At 56.1% G+C, this 19,727-nt stretch overlaps 1 protein-coding gene across 1 annotated transcript; it reads right to left on the bottom strand.

Moving 5' to 3' along the window:
- Positions 1–10,510: 10,510 nt before the first annotated feature.
- TPPP3 (tubulin polymerization promoting protein family member 3) lies at positions 10,511–14,218 on the bottom strand. The gene is made up of 4 exons (XM_032985389.2): positions 14,112–14,218; positions 12,816–13,007; positions 11,679–11,832; positions 10,511–11,430 (listed from the first exon to the last, which is right to left on the bottom strand). Exons 2-4 carry the CDS (start codon positions 13,001–13,003, stop codon positions 11,242–11,244), a joined length of 531 nt encoding a protein of 176 aa, XP_032841280.1. The 5' UTR covers positions 13,004–13,007; positions 14,112–14,218; the 3' UTR covers positions 10,511–11,241.
- Positions 14,219–19,727: the final 5,509 nt, after the last annotated feature.

Here is a 19,727-nt window from a genome sequence, read left to right as displayed (position 1 = left end):
CAACAACAACAACAACAAAACCCCAACAAAACCAAAACAACTGTTCAAGCAAGGAAGATTAATATTTTTAAAAGAAAAACAATAGGATACTAAAATCTTGATGTTTCTAAGGCTCATTTCCAGTTTGGGGGGAGAGAGGAGGAGAGGCAGCACCACCAAAACCCACTTATCGGTACCATTGCTCCAAGAAAATGACTTCCAGACAGACTTGAGGCAATTCGCACAGCTCGGGCTGCCATTTTATGGGCATCAGCACCAAGCTAGCTGCCCTCCACTGTGCAAAAGGGGTCTTTACCCCCTTCTCCCAGCCATGTCTTGTGCCCCTCCATCGCATCAGGCCTTGGGCTGATGTAACTCGCTGAAAAATAGCAAGAAACGGTCTGGCTGGGGGGGTGTGGGGGTGTGTGCTATGAGGTCTTTTTTTGTAATTTTCATGAGGAAGGTTGTGAAAAGCAGGCTGCTGCCTTTCCTTGGGGAGAAAGGGCAGCTTTTTCCAGGCAGCCCAGAACGGCTGCGTGGGCCCGGGGAGGGTCTGTGAGGGGAGTCCCCTTCCCTCCCGCAGGCTGGTCCTAACATGGCGGCACAGGCCGCTGGGCACGGCGGCACCGCTAGGCAACGGGCAAAGAGCCCCGGCGTGGCGGGGGGGGGGACACCCAGGTGCGATGAGGGTGACAAGGCAGGGTTGGTGGGTGACAGGAGCCCAGCGGTTGGGGTAGGGGGGGGTCACGGGCAGCTGAGGGGCTTGGGGTTGACGGGGTCGGGGGGGACACACATGAGCTGGCCAAGGTTACCTGTCCCCACAGAGCTGGGTTTAAAGCCAGGGCGGAGGCTGCTCGCACCCCCAGGGATGCTGCGATAACGTGAGTAACAAGCCAGAATTATAAGCTTTTTCCGGGAGCACCTACCTGCCGTGGGAAGGCCTCTGTCTCCCTGGGAGCTGTGTTGGTTCTGCAGGGTGGAGGTGCCCACCTTGGCGGTTGAGGCCAGAGAAGGTGGCTTCCTTCCTGTTCCAGTACTCACAGTTTAACCTTTGCAAACTTCCCGTCTTCAGGACGTAGATTAATTGGGCTTTTGCGAGCCGGCAAGCTAACAAAAACCTGGTGGTAAACCTGTTGTTGCTGCTACCAAGCAACCCACCATAAGTGTGTGCAATTGCTAGGAGTATTTACTCAAAAACATTGAAAAGTGCCACTTGTACTATAAACCACAATAACGCCCGCCCCCCCCCCCAAAATAAAACATAACACACACACACCCCCAAAATAAAACAACACCAAAGGGATTATTTTTTTTTGTTACTGTCTCGGTGGTTTCTGACCAAACACAAGTTACAGTTATGAAGATTAGTTAAAATACACGCTAGGATCAGTTGCCACTGCATCTTTCCAGTCTGCCTTGGTTCGGCAGAAGAAGCAGCAGCAAAAGGGAGAGCGTGTTATTTCACCCAGTAAATGAGACAACTGAACACAAAACTCAACAGGACAACTCAGTGAAATATAAAGAATGGATCTTAAGGGAGACAAACCTCAGTCTGGATTTTCATTTCTTCCATTATTGCTGAAAATAGTGATGCGAACGGCAATGTTTTTTTTCTGGCAGCTTTATAATTAAGCCTTCCTCCTGAGCTTATTGCTTTGCAGTCTGGTCCCACGGGCACGACAGAAGGTAAAAGGGGGTTATGACTTCTTGTTGTGCTTGACTTTGCAAGTCAATGGCATAAAGTGGGTGTATGACCAAGCACATCTGGTTTTGCCTCACCTTCCCAGCCCAGGCACTGTGACAGATGAGCACCCACAAGCAGAAGGACAAGCACACATCTGGACTTACAATTAACTGAAAGCTTCATGTCAACTTAAAAAAAAAAAATTCCAATTTCAAAAGAAGAAGAAGAACAAAAATCCTCAGTTTTTGCCAGCCAATGAAAATGTAGCCCATTATTTCTACAGGGGTGATCAAGACCCATTTAAATTAAAGCTTTTAGTTATAAACAGCACACTACTGCTCTTTTAATATAAAGCTGACAGCACTGTGAAGAAGCTTGGTTTTAAAATCCCTACACCGTGAGTTACTTCATTGTCTCGTTTACCTGCACGAGAGGGTTTTGAGATTGCTGCTGATAGCCTCAGGATCAGGGAACTCCCAAATGAGGATCCCTACAAGGAAAGAGACCACCCTGCGAGAACTGAGCCTCTCAAAGCCCCCAAAGAAAGCTTGGGACCACAATTTATCTTAAAAGTCAATTAACACAATGGTTTGTTAATTAAATGCTGCTTGTGTCATTTCTCTTAGATAAAATAGGAAACAGGTGAGAAGCAAGGCCCAAGGAATAAAAAAAGCCAAGATGGATCATTACTTGACTAACCATTGTTAGTATGCAGGATTTTTAGTTTTAAGGAGTGCTTTAGATAAAGATATAGGAGTGCTTATCAATATTTTTAAGCTTTCTCTGGGAACAAGGTCAGCATTAAAAAAAAAAGAGCATCAGTATGAATGCAGGCTAAGTCCACACATTAATATATGTGTTATATGTATTAATAATTTATATATTACATGTTAACATATAGAGAAGTGTGTGTAAAATAATAACTGCATTCTGGGACTGTGTCACGCCTCATTGATGGGATTATATGTCTTCAACATTCACTTAGGTTCACTCATTATCAGCTCTGCTTGTTATTACTGCAAGTCTCACCTGACATGAAGACAACTTTATTTAATTGCTTCATTAATAATCTTCCCAGACAACAATTTGGAGGCTAATACTGAGGCAGGCTTTTGTGCTAGGTTTTTTGATTTCAGAGTTGCCATTTTGTCTGCCATCCTCTCCCAGTAGACTTGCCTGCAAAAAAGTTACATAGATGTTGAAGTGCTGTTGGATGCTTTTAGATGACAGATCTATTAGGGAAGGTGAAAGAAGAGCTGCCAGAGTATATTTTGGCATAAAGGGGAAATGGGGAGATTTTGATTTCTGAAAAATAAAACATAAAATAGGGATATTTTTATTATGATATTGATAAATAAATACTGTATAAACAAACAGATGGTCACCGTTGTCCTCTCTTGCCTGTACAGCACGAACCCACTGACCACCCAAAAGCTTCGCTGCCAGACAGGTCCTGTCTTTAAATGGTGCCTCTAGAGCTTTATCCATATTCAGCTAAGTGTTTCATGTTAAAATCCCCCTCTGCCCATCGGTGCTGGCCAGGCAGCTGCCACGCAGGGGAGCTGGTCGGCTGTCAGCCGGCCTCTCCTGGTTCCTGGGAAAACAAGCAAACAGCAAACGCTCATCAGCCGGCCTCCGCCGGCCTGTTCATACCCGTTTTGTCCCGTGTCCAACCCTGGGAAGATCTGGGTCTGTCCACTCCATAGCAAGATTTCTAGCAACACTTGTCATCCTCTGGATGACCGTCAGGGCCAAGTGCCATAACTTTTCAAATTTCGGTGTTTCCCAGATGTTGCACGTGCCTTTGGGCTGTGGTTTTATGTTTTACTCGATACGACTGCACTGCAGCCTGTCACAGGCCCTGGTCCCCTGCGCTGCCTCCAGCTGTGCTCTATCTCCCTTCCTCAGGTTGTATTTAACAAACGTATGGCTGTGTGGTGCTTCACATCAAATCAGACTCCTGATCCAGTGGGAAACTGGTCATCTTTTTCTACACGGATCTTACTCATTCTAACACACTGAGTCAGGAAATGAGATGCCTGGGCTGAATGAGACACCCATCCCGACAGGAGTTCAAAATCTACACGGTCCACCTAGAGAAGAGCCCAAGCTCATCCAGTTGTGATGTTAGACAAACCAGAGCTCCTCAATCTTCTCTAAGCTCTGTCTCAGTGGAACAAGAAATGCTGGATTTATGAGGGCAGAAAGGCAGAGATCAATGGATGGGGGGGTGTCTCTTGATTTTGTAATTTATCTTGAAGTCTACTGGGTAAAAACCCCAGGAGGTTCAGGTTGCATGACTTTCCCAAGACCACTGGCTAAACCTGTGGCAATAATGTAAGCAGGAGGATGCTGTCTTTTTCTCTACTCATGGTCCTTGAGACTAAAATGCATAATGTAGGGATAGCATTGCAGATGCTGCAGGGAAATGTTTAAATCCAAAGCTGAAATCTGTTTCCAATTAGTTCTCAAAAAAAAAAAAAAAAAAATCCATAGAAACATTTCTGTTTAGATTTGTTTTCTGACATCATCTAAGCTCCATGCCAAAATGCCTGAATATCTTTTTGTGTTTCAGATTTTAGTGTTTGTTTATGTTATTTTTTGCACAGTTATGCAGGAACCATTTGAAAATGTTCTTTTTTCTTCAGAAGTGTGTTTCAAACAAATACTTTAAAGCAGTGGCACAAGGGTTTGCTTAAATTAGCACCATGTTACACCCGTGGTCATTTATCACTCTTCAGAGGGCTCACCAACATCACTGGAAAGGCTCCTAGGGACTTAACAGGCAATGGCAAAACTGTAGAAAACTGATTAATTTCTCTTAACATTTGTGACCTTCTGTGATTTGGGGGGATTTTTGTTTTCTTTTCTTTTGTCTTGTCTCATCACAAACGGATCTCTGCTGCAGCAGCTGGGTGAAGGGCTGGAGGAGAGCCGTGTATCAGCTTCCACGTTACAAGAGATGGATCAGGCTTCTAGTTATTGCATCTCAAGAAACCAAACACCCACGTACAGTAGTGCAAAACTGAAGGATTCCTTTATAGCCTCCTGGGCATCAAGTAAATGGTGGCTGATGTGGCTTTATAAGGCTCACGAGAGCTGGTCCAATGCAACCATACACATGTTATGCCAGTGCCAGCTATGCCATATATGCCTTTTCTAGGAGCTTTGATCCACTGTGCAGTAAGGACAAGATTAGTGTAAGGTAATAAGGAAATGGTAACATTATTGGGCGGATACCTGAACTGCTGAAGGACCAAAACAAGCTTTCCTACAAACTGAATGTGATTATCAGGTGTTTTCAGTTTGTCCTTGCCCTCAGACAGGCAGACTGCCAGCAATCCAAACCTTCATCCAAACCTTCATCCCTGTATGTACAGCACACTCCAATGGCTGGTATAAACGGTAACAGAAGCGATGTAATCTGAGGTGGCCTCACAGGTTGGATGGCCAAGGAAGTTCGGGCATCGCCTCTGAGCTGCCCCGGAGCAGACACCACTCGGTTCTGTGCCCTGGACGCTGCAGGGTCGGGAAGGTAGCACTGAACCGCGAGATGGGCTTCAGCCAGTCCTGCAGCCCTGAGTTTTAAAGACTTCAGGTAACAAAGAATGTTCCACAACCCCTCACAGACAGCTCTGGAGACTTTTTGGTAACAAAGAATGTTCCACAACCCCTCACAGGCAGCTCTGGAGACTTTTTGCTGAGCGGAACCTCCAGCTGCTGGATCCCACAGTCCCCTTTTGTCTCTCGGAACAGCCCTGCCTGTTAGAAAGATGCTCAGTACAGCAGTACTTGTCAGCTCAGCCTTCTCCCTGTGTTTCCTTCAGGTGAGTTGGTTTGGAAAAATGACCGCCTGAGCTCCCAGGTGGAATTTCTAAGACTGGAAGTGAAAAGGCCTCTTCTTCAGGACAGCCAGAGGTATGGCTGGTCACAGGTAGGGAACCCAGCTTGCCTGTCACGGCAGGACGTGGCACTTGTGTCCCTGCAGAACTCCTCCGGTCCTAAGTCATGTATGCTTCTTGTCATACCCCTCCACTGGTGGCAAATGACAAATGGATGAATTCAGGACTTCGGCACGTGAGCGAGCTATTTCGGTGATCATTAATGCACATTGTGTGCTTCGGAAGGCTGGAACTGGTCACAGACTTTTAAGCCAAGATATGAAAGTGCCAGTTTGGTGAGCGGGAAGTCAGGAATATTCTGGGTCTGATGAGACTGCTTTTTTTAGAAAACGTGTCTCAGGTCAAAACGAGAGAGGAGACTTACCTTCTGCAACCGCAGCACTCCACTGAGGTGCTTCCAGCTGTCTTAGCACGTGCTATCAATCTCTTTGAATGGTTTCTATCAGTTATTAACCATAGTAAGCAAGCTGTGCATGAAATCTTAAAATGAATCATAGCTGTAGTTGTAGTCATCTTGAAATACAGAGCTCTAAGCTACAAACTTAGAGCTTTAAGTACAAACATTTTAAAATATGATTTTGAATAAATGGAAATCAGTGTATCAGTTTTGGAAAAAAAGCTCTGTAGCAGGCTCACGGTCCTGAACGCATGCTCACTGTTTAATTTGTTTTTTTTTTCTGCAATAATCTTGCCCAGGTCTTTGGTGTCCACAAACTATCTAGCTGCAGCAGTTGAATATAAGAGAGCAGCCACGCTGTTCACAAACCACCTCTTCCAGCTGAGACATGCACCAGTTGTGAGACATCATTCCCATTAGGAAAAACTGCATCAGTACCATCGGCACACGGCTCTGGTCAATACTGCAGTTCAGAGCAATCACCATGCAATTGTCCTCTGCACAGGGAACAAACCAGACATTAAATAGGGATTGTGGTTAGCTTTATCTTGTATGAAATCTCATGCTGTATTTAAAGCTGGTGAATCTAATCCTTGCTTTCTTCACATATTTCTCTGCTTTTCCTGCTTCTGTCTTCCCCTGCATTCTTATACTTCTATCACAGTTGTTATATTAACAAAAAGTGGCGATGACTCCTGTATAATAACATTTCATCTGAAACCATGCCATGCTGGGAAGATGGTAATTTAGTTAATTGAATTCCCTCTAAAATGGTACTGAATCACTGAATCAATATTCCAGCATAGTGCTGGCAACGCATAGATGTCAGTGAAGCATTGCATTCAGTGTCAAACCAGTATCTCAGGGAGATAGACCACAAGGATTTGAAATTCTAGTCCCAGGCCTAGATTTATACCTCCGAGAAAGTGCCTGACGCACCGGCATACAAGCTGCTTTCTGAATCTTGTCTGAACACCATTTACAGCCTAGTCTGTGTATTTTGGAAAACATCGTCCGTCAGACTAGCAGTGAAATGGAAAAGTACTGAGGAAGGCAGCGCAGGTACGGCTCAATGGGGAAGCTGTTTTGCCTGGCCTGGGACCAAAGACCTGCACTGTACCAACACAATCCACCCTGTGGAGGGATGCTCACTGTGGGAGGGGTTTTTTGGAACAGCAACATTGATGAGCTCTTCCTGGTGCTCCTACACGGGCGCAGAAAGGGTAAGACCTTGCTGGGCTTATTGGCATTCGCTGTCTCGCTCTTCTAGGAATGAATCTATGTCCTTGAGGAGCAGAGCGATCAGTCTTCTCACCTCAGAGAAAAATGACCTCTCAGAGGAGCCAGATCCCTCATCCCAGACACACAATTTACTGTCAGAGTGTGAAATGTATCAGACATGACCCCAGATGATTTTACAAACTATCTAGGGAAGTGACCCTCGGGGCAGAGAACACATTTTACAGCTAAATTCATCATAAACACTCAGCTGAGCCTTCTGGGCTGCATGTCTCACCGGCGAGCTGGGATGTCAGCCTGTAAGAGGGTCTGGGTTTGTTCAAAACGCTGGAGCAGGTGAGTGTTTGTGGTGGCAGGGTTGGGAGCGAGCTCTGGCGTGTCCCTCTGCTGCGAGAGTGGGGCCGGAGAGCGGCCAAGGGGAAGAAAGAAATGGGAAGGAGAAAAAAAGCTTCGTGTCTGGGGCTTGGATCAATGCAAACAACATAAATACTGGCTGAGACACCTTCCGCCCACTGGCTCCTGCAGTGAGAGGGAATTACACACTGGCTGCAAAATGTCTTTCTTGAGCTGGTGTGGAGCCAACCGCAGAGCAAACGCTTGGCCAGAGCAAATTCATTAGCACAGGGGAAATGGCTGCAAGCCCTTTTGTTTGGGCTGTGCCACTTTTCATCACAGAAAGTAGTTGGGCGACTAGTGTTTTAAGGTCTCTGCTGTCTCAGCAGCCTGGGGCACCACTTCAAGCTTCCCTGGCAAAACAGCAGGAGCTGCTGGTCCCACAGAAGTTCCTTCAGCTTATGGTCTGCTCGAGGGCTGAGCATCCCAATTTGGCTTCTCCTCATCCATCCTTGTGCTCCCGTGCCAACCGTCCTGGGGACCTCCGCTTTCCTGCCCACGTTAGTCACAAAGACTGATGTTTAAAGGCCATATTCTTTGCACTTACCTCCCCGTGAGGCCATATCTCCACCTGGCTTCGACCATGCACAGGGGGCTGTGTGATGTGTCTGCGATGCGGATCACAGCCGCAGTACTCCGGATGCTTTTTCTAAAAGGGGCTTCCCACCCTCCTGCAAGGACGAACAAGGCGAGCCTTGTACACACATACGCAGCCAACAGCTCCCCAGGAGATCGCTACGCTGGTATTTAGAAAGCTTTCCATTTTTGGTGAAGGCCTAAATCAATGTCTCGTTGCTCCCAGGAAGCTGTTCCCATCGCTTCGGGGGAAATCACTTCTTTTCAGGTCGATCTCAGGCACTTTGCAGCCATTGGACCCTGTCGGGTCTTTCCTGGCACCAAATTCTCCTGGGACTGTTGTGGCAGGACCAAGACACCAGACTAGGTGGTACCAACCAGGCTGGTCAGAGTGCCTCACCACCCAGCCCTGTCCCCACGCAGGGAAGAGCGTGCCGCCTTGGGAACAAGGGGAAGGTTGGAGGGGGAAAGTGCCGTGTAAGCCGTGGAGGACGTGAAGAGGAGCTGGAGTGGGTAAGGAGCACTTTTAGGCTGGTTGGTTTGGCAGGGCGTGGGAACCGCTAGCCCCTGCGTGACTTCTGCCGTGGCTCTGCAGGCTGCAGAGAAGCTGCCGCTGCTCAGGATTCAGAACTGGGAACCACCGACTGATGGCAAGGCTGGGCTGGGCTGGCTCTCCAGGGGAGGTCCCGTGCCCCTGCCCCGGCTGCTGCATCTCCTGAGCAGCAGCAGCTCGGCTCATCCTTGCTTCTAGACGAACTCACGGAGCTGACGCCAAGTGAGGACCCACCCGCCCTCCTTGCAGGCTCACAAACCTGCTACGTGGGCAGCTGAGCTGCTGAGGCCCCCAGCCTCTGAGGCAGAGGTGGGGTGAGCAGCTGGGGGAGGAACGACTGCTGTGCTCTGCTGCTGGACACGGGGATGCCAGAGCTGCTGCTCTTGCCACATGCAAGCTTGAAACTGTGAGAAACGTAAGTATGATTCGTGTCAAGACGGAATATGGTGTGATAAGTGTAATTGTGGTACTCTGTGCGGATCTGAATTGAATTGGGATCGCTATAACCTATATAATAATGGTGATGAATGTTGGAATCAACTCGAGAATGTAGGCAGGGTCGCGGCTCTCCGCGCACCCGGCGCTGCTTTGCCTATTGCTTCTCACCCTAAATTGATTAAACCCAAATAAAATTATATGCTTTTTTAAAAGATTGGCTTCAATCATTTATATCAAAACCAGGCAGAAATCCCCTTCCCAGTCTTGATTTCCCAGCAGCAAAAGCACGTCAGCACCCACCACTCCCCTTTCAGAGCTGCCCTGACATGGGTACCCCACTTTGCTCCACCACCAGGTCCTGACCAGAGCCACGTACAGGCAGGGGATGAGTCCCACAGGGCCTGGCCTGCTCACCTCATCACGACGTGTATCTTCCCCGCCACAGCCTGCAAGGCTGCACCAGGACGGGGCTGTGGATGGCACCTCCACAGACCGCGAGGCAGCGCAGGACAGCCTTGCCCTGGGAATTTCACACATCATTTTTGCAGCCGGGTAGTGGCATCAGTAAAGGCTTAAAGTCCCCCAGCAACAACTTTTTGCAAGAGGTCTCAGAAAGAGCGTTCAGGGGCACAGCCAGCCACAAACCCCCTGCTCAGAGGAGGGCTAATATCCCTCCAGCCCTCATCCCCAGCCTGCCACCGGTAGACCCTCTCTGAGGGTGAGGCTGAAACCAGACCCGAAGACGACCTGTGCTTTAAAAAGCAGCTGCAGAAGGTGCAACGCTGCACGCTGGCAAGAGAGCGAGCCTGCCCAAAGCCACACGCGTGCCCCCCAGCACATCCCTCGCAGCGTGGGCAGTGCCACAGCTGCGAAAATAACCCCTGGGGGTTATTTAGGGAGCCCAGCTCCGAACAGGCGACCAGGGAGGTGGGTATCCAGCTGGAAAGCCCGACACGACCGCCCAGGCAGCGCTGCGGCGGGCCCTGCCTGTGCCTGCACCCAGCCTCCTGCACCCGAGAACCCGCCGGAGCGGCCACCCCATCCCGGAGCTGCCGTCCCCTCCTGGAGCCCAGCCTATTCCCAGGGAATCGTTACCAGGAGCTCGTGTGTTTGGTTGCAAACAGAGCAGGAGCGGGAGCCAGGCGCTCGTGTTTGTGTGCCTGCGGTTGCTCAGGCAACTCGGGGCCAGCCAGGAGCTGCCAAAACCACCCGGCGGCCGGGGCCGAGAGCCCACGGCACGGCTGCCCTGGAGGGGCACGGCCAGCCAGACCTCCCACCGCCCGGCTGGGCGAGCGGGGCGAGGGGCTCTCGCTGCTCGGTCCCGCTGAACACCAACACGACCCCGGGCGTCAGTGCGGACGGGGTTTTATTGCAGAGCCAGGTTACAGCGCGGGTCTGCAGCATCCTTTGGTTTGGGCTTCACGGAGGCAGTGGGAGGCCGCGGGAGCTCAGGTCGGAGACCTTTGCTGATGGCCAGGCAACGCCAAGCTCTCCCGGGGTGCGTCCCGGCAGCACCGGCGCTAACGGCACCGCAGGGTCTGAGCCTCCTGAGGTGCTGGGCAAGAAGCAAAGCCGGGCAGCCCTGTGGCGAGGGCACGGGTGGGGAAGGAAGGAGGCGACTGTGGCGTGACTGTGGGGTTAAAGCAGATCCCTGGGAGGTGTGCGGGGAAGACAGGCTGCGCTCACCAGTGGGGTTGGCAGGGAGGGCGCCCCGAAAGCCAGGGCTGAGGTAGGGGAGGTCTGGGTGCCAGAAGCCCTGAGGAGCAGTGCTGTTAGTACAGTGGGTGCTGCCACAAGGAGCAGGGGGGACAGCACAGGGGGGGGACGGGAAGGGCTGGGGGGGGGGGGGGATGTCACAGCACGAGGGGGGGACAGACGTAGCGCGGGGGCAGAGCACGCGGCCCGGCGACTTTCCCAATCACATCAGCGCTGGGTGAACGACATCCCGCCAGCCCGGGGCTGGCCCCAGCGCAGCCTCCCGGGCCCCACGTCACGCGGGCATGTCCCAAGGCTGACGTGAGCGCCGGCCCCACGGCCGACGGGCAGGGACCGGGGCGGTGGGCGCCACGGGCACCCGTCCCTACTTTTTCACTTTGGCATCGTAGGTGCCCGCGTTCTTGTAGGCACTGACGTAGCCGCTGGTGTCCACGATGTTCTCCCGCCCGCTCTTGCCCTTGCCCTTGCCGCTCTCATCGAAGCGTTCCTTGTGGGAGCCCGTGTACTTGGAGGTGTCTGTCAGCCTCTCCACAGCCCCCACCGTCTTGGCTTTCTGCAGTGGGGATGCAGGAGTCAAGAACATGCCCCATCCCCTTCACCCCTTGCCCCACTCAAGCTCCTGACACCCACTGAAGGCCCTGCCGTGCCCCCTGTGCCCCCCAGACCTATGCAACCCCCCACGCCCCCAGCCCATCCAGGGCCGTGGGGTCTCCTGGAAAGCATTTGCACTGCGGGCAGGGCTCTGTCCTCCCCTCCCCACCATCCCTCCCGCTCCCAGCAGCCGAGGGGCTCTTCACTCACCGTGACACCCACGTTAATGGGCTCCTTCCCTGCCACCAGCTGGCAGATGGCTTCGTACGCCTCCTCTTTGCTCTTGTCCTTAAATCTCTTGGGGGCCAGCTCCTCCAGCGCCTTCTTGAACTCCTCGTAGTTGATGACGCGGGCTGTCTTCCCTCTGCAAGCACAAAACCCAGGCTGCCATCAGCACAGCTTCAAGCGGTGCCTCCAAACGGGGCCGCAGCGGGACGAGAGGCATCAGGGAGACCCCGGCTTTGTCCCCCACCAGCCTCAGGCCCCTTGCCCACCTCCGAAATGCAGTTACAGCCAGGGTGATCCCGGCTGAACGGGCCGGCTGGGCACAGCCGGTGCTGAGCTTCGGGAGATTTTCAGCCACATGCTGTTAAAGTCCCTGGTGCCAAAAACCTCGCTGCTGCAGGGAAGCGCCCTGGGACTTGGGTGCTGGTGGCAGGAGGGGACACGCATCCATTCCCACTGCTGGCAGCCTGCCTGGGATGCCCAGCACCCTCTCTCCCCTGGCAGGCATCAGTCCTCTGGTCAAATTCGGGAGGATGTGCACACAGCACCCCTCCCACGAGCGCCTGGTCCTCATCTTTGGGGCAGCACAGCAACCCCGCCCAGCTACACGCCAAAAACCTCCCGGTGCTCAGACCCTCGTGGCCCCACAAGGGGAATGCCTGGACAGAGGGAGTGGAGGGAGCAGGTTTTCCACCCATCCTTGCTCCTGGTGTGGAGCATCAGGTGTCACCATGTCCTCAGGGACGCCAAAAGCAGCCCCGGGTGCCTTTAGCTCTTCAGCTGCCCCAGTGATCTCCAAGGACCAGCATCCTCCCCAGGCTCTGGTGTGGGCTGGGCAGGCCCCGGGATGGGCTGTGCCACACCACACACAGGGCACCCCTGAGCACCCTCCTCTGCTCCCTGCGGCACCTTCTTGCTAGATGGGACCCTGGCAGACCCAGCTGGGCCCAACCCAACGCCTGGGAGCACCAAAATCTGAACCTCCCACCCTCTAGATTTGGATTAATTTATTATGAGGTCTTGCAAAAGCAGCCACACAAACTCCCTGAAGGCAGGACCCCCACCGCAAGGGCATCCCCACCCTCTGGGCAGCTGGAGGCCCCGAAAAACCAAGTCACTTACTTCACCTTGGAGAAGACAATGTCCACATCGGTGCTGGTGACGCTTTTGCCATCGGTGACTTTGCAGTCTTTGCACAGCTTGGCCCAGTTCTTCCCATTCATCTCTTGCCCCGTAGCCTTGGTGTCGCCGTAGATGGCGAATTTGCGGAAGCTCTCTTCCAGGGATGCCATCTCAGTGCTGCCGGCCATGGGGCTGCAGGACAGGGTGGGGCAGAGGGGCCCCCGTTACTGCCCAGGCTCTGGCTGCGGCGGAGCTCAGCCGGCTCTCCTCTCAGGTCTGCGAGGGCAGGAGGAGGAGGAGGAGGGCTGGCGAGGGAGGAGGGGGCTGCAGCAGGAGCGGGGTGTCGGCAAGAGCCCGCGGGCGTGGGGTGCCTCGGACGAGCCCCCGAGGCCGACAGCTGGGAGGTGTCGTGAGGGATGGAGGCTCCCAGCTGAGAGCTGCCAGCGGCGAGGCTGTCGGCTCCAGGGGCCGGCGAGGGAGCGAGCGCATCAGCCGGTCCCCTCGGGAACGCTCTCTCCGGGAATGACGCGATGCGGCCGCCTTCCTCCTGCTCGCCCCGAGCGTGAGGAACGGCACCGCTGCCTGCCTCCTCCTGCCTCCCCCCCCACCTCCCCCCGCTGCCTGCCTGGCTCTGCCAACGGCCGCGTCCCCCTCCGTGGAGCTGCCAGCACCCCGGCTCTGCCCCCTGCCCCTCCCCAGTCGCAGATGGCGTGGCCCTGCCCCATCCCGGCTCCTCGCCTGCCGTCGCCTCGCCCGGCTGGCTCAGCACCCCTCGCCACGCCCTCAGCACCCACAGCACCTCGGCCAGGACCGGGGGTCTGGTGCCTGGGTGCGGGCGCAGCACCCCGAGGTGCAGAGCGGGTACCACCGCGGGGGGGTAACACACACCCCCCCCCTCCCCGGGCCTTGGCGAGAGCCGGAGATGGAGAGCGGAGGAGAGGAGGGCTCGGCTACTGCACCGCCGGCCCTTGTGCTGCGTGGCGACCGTCGCTAAGGAGGAGGAGCGGCGTTGCCTGGCGACCGTCGCTAAGGAGGAGGAGCGGCGTTGCCTGGCGACCGTCGCTAAGGAGGAGGAGCGGGGCGGGGAAGCCGCTGATCCCCGCCTGTCCCCGGGCTCCCCCGGGGACACCCGCCGCCCCCGGGCCCCGCAGCGCGAAGCCGGGACCCTCCCCCCGCCCGGGGGATGTCGGAGCAGAGGCCGGGGGGGTCCGAGGGGTCCCGCTGACGCCGCGGTTCGGGGCGGGGGTTGGGGTTTGGGGGGGGGATCCGGGCTCCGCCGCGGCCGCGCTCACTCACCTCCCGGCGCCGCGCTCTGAGGCGGGGGGGGCGGCCGCCGCCGCCTGTTTAAGGCGCCGCCATGGCGACGGGAGGGGCCCCGGGCCGCCCCTTCCCGCCCCCCCCCCCCACCCCCGGGCCGGGCAGCGCCCTCGGGGCGGGGAGAAGGAACCCGGCAGCCGTCCCGGACCATCTCCGGGACGCCCTCGGCCACCCCGCAAAGCCCCTCCACCACGCCACGAGGACCCACCACCACCCCACAAGGTCTTTCCTCCACCCCAAGAAACCCCTCCACCACCCCACAAAATTACTCCACCACCCCATGAGGACCCACCATCACCCCACGAGGAGCCACCATCACCCTACAAGGTCTTTCCTCCACCTCATGAAGCTCCTCCTCCACCCCACAAAGCCCCTCCACCACCCCACAAAACTACTCCACCACCCCATGAGGACCCACCATCACCCCACAAGGTTTTCCTCCACCCCACAAAGCACCCCCACCACCCCAAGAAACCCCTCCAGCACCCCACAAAACTACACCACCACCCCATGAGGTCCCACCACCACCCCACAAGGCCTTTCCACCACCCCACGAAACCCCTCCACCACCCCACAAAATTACTCCACCACCCCATGAGGACCCACCATCACCTCACGAGGAGCCACCATCACCCTACAAGGTTTTTCCTCCACCCCACAAAACCCCTCCACCACCCCATGAAACCCCTCCATCACCCCACAAAACTACACCACCACCCCATGAGGTCCCACCACCACCCCAGAAGGTCTTTCCACCACCCCACGGAACCCCTCCACCACCCCACAAAATTACTCCACCACCCCATGAGGACCCACCATCACCCCACGAGGAGCCACCATCACCCTACAAGGTTTTTCCTCCACCTCATGAAGCTTCTCCTCCACCCCACAAAGCCCCTCCACCACCCCATGAAACCCCTCCACCACCCCACAAAACTACACCACCACCCCATGAGGACCCACCATCACCTCACGAGGAGCCACCACCACCCTACAAGGTTTTTCCTCCACCCCACAAAGCCCCTCCACCACCCCATGAAACCCCTCCATCACCCCACAAAACTACACCACCACCCCATGAGGTCCCACCACCATCCCACAAGGACCCACCATCACCCTGCAAGGTCTTTCCTCCACTCCACGAAGCCCGTCCACCACCCCACGAAACCTCTCCACCACTGCACAAGGACCCACCATCACCCCACAGGGTCTTTCCTCCACCCCACGAGGCTCCTCCATCACCCCACGAGGTGTTTCCACCACCCTGCCGCTGCAGGCTCCCCCCCGGCAGCTTCCCTGGGCTCTGCCCCGTAGCCCCGTTGCCCACACTAACTAGCCAGTGTGCCCCTCCATAGAGCAACCGGCCCCTCTCAGCGGGTCCCCCACGGACCGAAGGTCACCGCCCACGCTGTGGGGATGAATGCCAACTGTCCTGGCGTGCCTGGCACCGTGGCGAGCGCCTGTCCCCTCGGGACAACCTTGGAGCAACCCCGGGGACAGCCAGCCCTGTGCCAGCGCTGCCCAACGCGGCCGCTGGCTTCCCTTACCAGGAGCCCGACCACACATGGGGCTCCCAGCCTGAAACAGCACCCAAATATTGTGGTTGCCGTGGAGTTCTGACGCAACCCGCGTCACTTACTCACGGCCCCACCTCAGCTGTTTGCCTGGAGCCCTCTCCGACCTCGGCGCTGCCCCGTCCTCGCTCCGGCGGGCGCAGCGCGTGGTGCAGAGCCAGCTGCAGCCTCCCCCCGCGGTTCTGCACGCCGAGGGGACGCAGGATGCGGTTTGCTGCTGCCGTGCAGGGTCCCACGGGTGAAGCGGCAGCTCGGGGAGCCGGGCAGAGGCTCCAACAAGAGGCAGCGTGAGGCACCCTGCGGCCTCTGTCTGTCCTCGTCCTGGTGCAGAGGAGCTGCTGGGCAAGGACGGACACGGGTGTCCCCATGGCTGAGCTTCCCCGGGGGTATCTCAGTTCTGCTCTTGCACCCAGAGCCCTTTGCTGTGGGGCACGGCCCCAGTGACAACCTCCCTTTCTTGGCTGAGGGGTGCACGTTCTCTGCTGGGACCTCGTTGCCAGCTCTTGACCGGACAAAGCCCCGAGCAGCCCGCTCGTGCCGATGCTGGCTTGGGGTGAGGTCTGGAGACCTCCAGAGGTGACCGTCAGCCAAACCTGCGAGTTTTGGGTTTGGGATCGCTGCCTTCACCTCCCGCCTCCGAGGTGAGCGCCAGGGCTGGTGTCAGAGGGCGCAGTCACGCCACAGCACCTGGCTGCTTTGGGTAGCCCCAGATGCTCACAGCCCCGTGAAAGACCCCACTTTGTCATGTCCCCCGACCAGCCGTGGGATCTCTCTGTTGGAAGAAGCTGCTGTTTCACAGCCCAGCCAGAGGCAAGGTGGCAACCCATGGATGCCTGGTGGCAAGGACACCACGGAGTGACACCACCCTGTCAAGGGTGGGCAGGACAGATGTGAAGGATCACCTAGTAGGGCTGGACCAGCCTGATGCCAGGGTCCAGGCAGACCTCACCAGTGAATGTTTCTCCTCTGTCCAGCTTGTCCTGGTAGAGCTCAGATGCTGCTGCATGGAGGATGTGGCACCAGGAGGACTCTGTCCTGAACACGCACGCTTCCTTCTCTCCATAAAATATGAAAGCAGGTCCCAAATTGCAGAGGCTCCGAGGTTACAGCGGCCGGCTGCGAAGTGGGAATTGAAATCAGCCTCCACCCGGGCCAGCAAGGACCTCGGGCTGTCATCCCACCCTGCAGAAAGTGGGGCAGAGCTGCTCGCCTTGCTCTCTGCTTTAAGGAGAGGGCAATAACTGGGGCCGTCATATCAGGGAGGGTGGTTAAGTCTTGCTGAAGGTACAGCCCTGTCCTTAGCTCGCCCTGCACCTCCCCACCAAAGCGGGCATCTCCAGCTTTGTTTCCAGCCGACAGTTCTGGGAGAGGAGCCCGGGAAACGCTGGCTGGAGCAGCTAGCCCGCAGCGGCTCTGGCAGGGCTTGGCAGCAGCAGGCAGCACAAGAGCCCAGTTTCACCACCCAGCTGGCAGCAGGCAGGAGCTGAGCGGGAGCTGGGCACGTTGGCAGCGATTCTGCCAGAGCTCCAGCCGGGCCCGGGGGCTGCAAAGCCCCAAGAGCCAAGAGGCGGCACAGAGGGAGAGCCGGGCGAGCGGCCGGCACCAAGCCAGGGCTGGCCAGTTGCCCCACGGGATCGGGTTGAGCAGGTCAGGTTTTGGTTCCTAAGGGCTGGGGTTTGTTGTGCATTTGTTGTCACCATGACAGCCCTGTTGGGACGGAGCAGGGTTCCTTGGCTGGCTCCTGCTGTTCCTCACGCAGCCCGGAAAAGGAAGCCCGGGAGGAGGCCGTGACTTGGTCTGGAGCCCGTGGCACGGGCAGGAGCTGAGGAGGAGGTTGCACAGGCCCTGTGATGTGGTGGAGGAGCGGGGACACGGCTCAGCGCTCAGCTACGGGGGGACCTTTCCCTTGTTGTGATTTCCAATAAAGGTCTGGCTATTCCCAGGCTGTCTCTTGACCCCCGGGAGCTTAATGAGCTGCGTAACTCCAGTGCTTGCCCGAGACACACCGAGGCAGCTCAGCGTCCCCGAGATGCCGCTTCGGAGGACGGGTTGGTCCCTGCTAGGACCATCCCTGCCTCCTCACCTTCCTGCAGAGTCCCTGCAATAGCTCCAGGGTGCAGCTCGGAGCCTGCTCGAGAGCACAGGCACAACCTCAGAGCACCCTCTGCGCTCACCCTCCCTCCTCTTTGCCTCTCGCCTCCCCCGGGGCTGGGCACCAACAGGCTCCCCGGAGTCCTCTTGTTTCAGGAATGAGTCGCTGGCTCAGCCTCATCTGGGGTGGGATGAGGTTATGCGGGAGCACCGGTTCTCCAGCACAAGTTGCTACAAAACAGAGGGAAGTGTTTCGGAGGTTGTGCAATATGTATACGGTCACCGCAGCAACCGCGCGTCCACAAGGCATTAACGGGGCTCAGCGGCGGCTGCTGCGGCTGTGCCAGCGCCCTGCAAGCCAACGGGGATCTGCCACCCGAGCTGGGGTCCCGGCTGCGAGGCTCAGCGCCGGGCAGAGAGCGCAGGGAAAAAAGCAGGAGCTTCCTTTTCCCCTCCCTGCAGTTCAAGGCAGCGCCTTGAGATGCTCTCGGGACGTGCCCGAAAGCAGAGCCCAGGAACAGAGTCACCAAACTTCATTTCCCAGGGGAAGGTCCCCTTGACTTCCAAGAGAAAACTAAGAAACTTGGGTCGGGCCTGGAGCTGAAAGCAAGCAGGGTGTGCGTCCCACGCCACGGCTGAGAGGCTTACAGCAGGCACTGCAAGGCCTGGAACAGCTGCTGGTGAGTGGCCAGGGACTTCGATTTATGATTTTAGAGGACTCTGGAAAGGTGTCAACCATCCTGCAATTGCATTGCTTGTTCCTAACAAAAAGCCACAGCATCTCATGGTGGAAAAGGCCAGTCCTGAGCAGTGCCTCCTGCTGATGGGAGAGCTCGTGCTCTGGCAAAAAACTTTTATTTAGTGCTGGAGAAGGTGCTTGGGGATGCCCGACCTCAATGTGACTGCAGCGATGGGGAGCTGAAGGCGTCGGGACTTCTACTGTCACCTTAACCCAGCGCTCTGATGGTCTTAGGCCGTAGCAAGGGCTTAGCTCGCGGTCACTGCAGTCCTCCGGTGTCGTGGCCAGGACGGCTCTGCCCGCACGCTGGCCTCTGCAGCAGGACCCTGATGGGACTCCTTCCTTTCGCTTGCTGCCAGGGGTCTGCTACAGACCTTCCTCACCCAGCGTGCCTCGCCGGGGCAGCAGAAACGCCCTCCGCACCTGAACCCGCAGGCTATCAGCGTTAGGATCGCAGGAGGACAGAAATAAGGTGGGGAAGGAGAGGGCCCAGGCTGTGCCTGCCCCTGCTGTGACCATCCTGGAAGGGTACCCGCTGCCTGCCGAGGAAAATTTCCCCAGCTTTGTGGGTTATCACACACAGCACCCAAAGCCAGGGTCCTGAGGGCGCGTGCGTATTGCAGAGCGGCGTCTGCAATAGCCGAGATGCTGAACTGCCCTTACGAAGGTTCATCCTTTCCGGGAACTGATCTGGGGCAGAGAGCAGTTCTCCCAGGAGCTAAAACCCTCTCCGTCTCACCATTTTCACTCTTGGGCGCCCAACAGGCAGCTTCAACAGTCCTCCTTTAATGTGGTTGTGGCGAAAACACAAAACCCAGCCAAAATCAAACACCACGCCACACACACGATCCCGCCTGCCACCCGGCAGGTTCAGGAGATGAGAGTCCAACGCCTGCTCCTCGCCCAGCTGCCCCAACGCACGGACAAGGCGTTCTGCAGCCTTGATTTATTCTGCCTCCTCCAGTGCTTGACGTAGCAGAGAAAATTTTCCATGTCTCAGCTGAAGGATGTTTTCCCTACCAAGAGAAATTCCCAAATCAGATCCCCAGGGCACCCCGTTGGCCTGGAACAAAAAGCATCGGCTCCCACAAGCCTGAAGGGCAGGAGAGAACCAGTACAGCCCAGCAGTGTGTGGGGCTCTGCACTGGTTGTCGGGGTCTTTGGGGGCAGAGACCCTTCTCAGGTGGGTGC

Source organism: Tyto alba, unplaced genomic scaffold, assembly GCF_018691265.1.
Source record: "Tyto alba isolate M040663 unplaced genomic scaffold, T.alba_DEE_v4.0 Super-Scaffold_26, whole genome shotgun sequence".
Lineage (NCBI taxonomy): Eukaryota > Metazoa > Chordata > Aves > Strigiformes > Tytonidae > Tyto > Tyto alba.
Note: the sequence above shows the minus strand (reverse complement) of the source record. Positions and strands in the feature narration are given on the sequence as shown.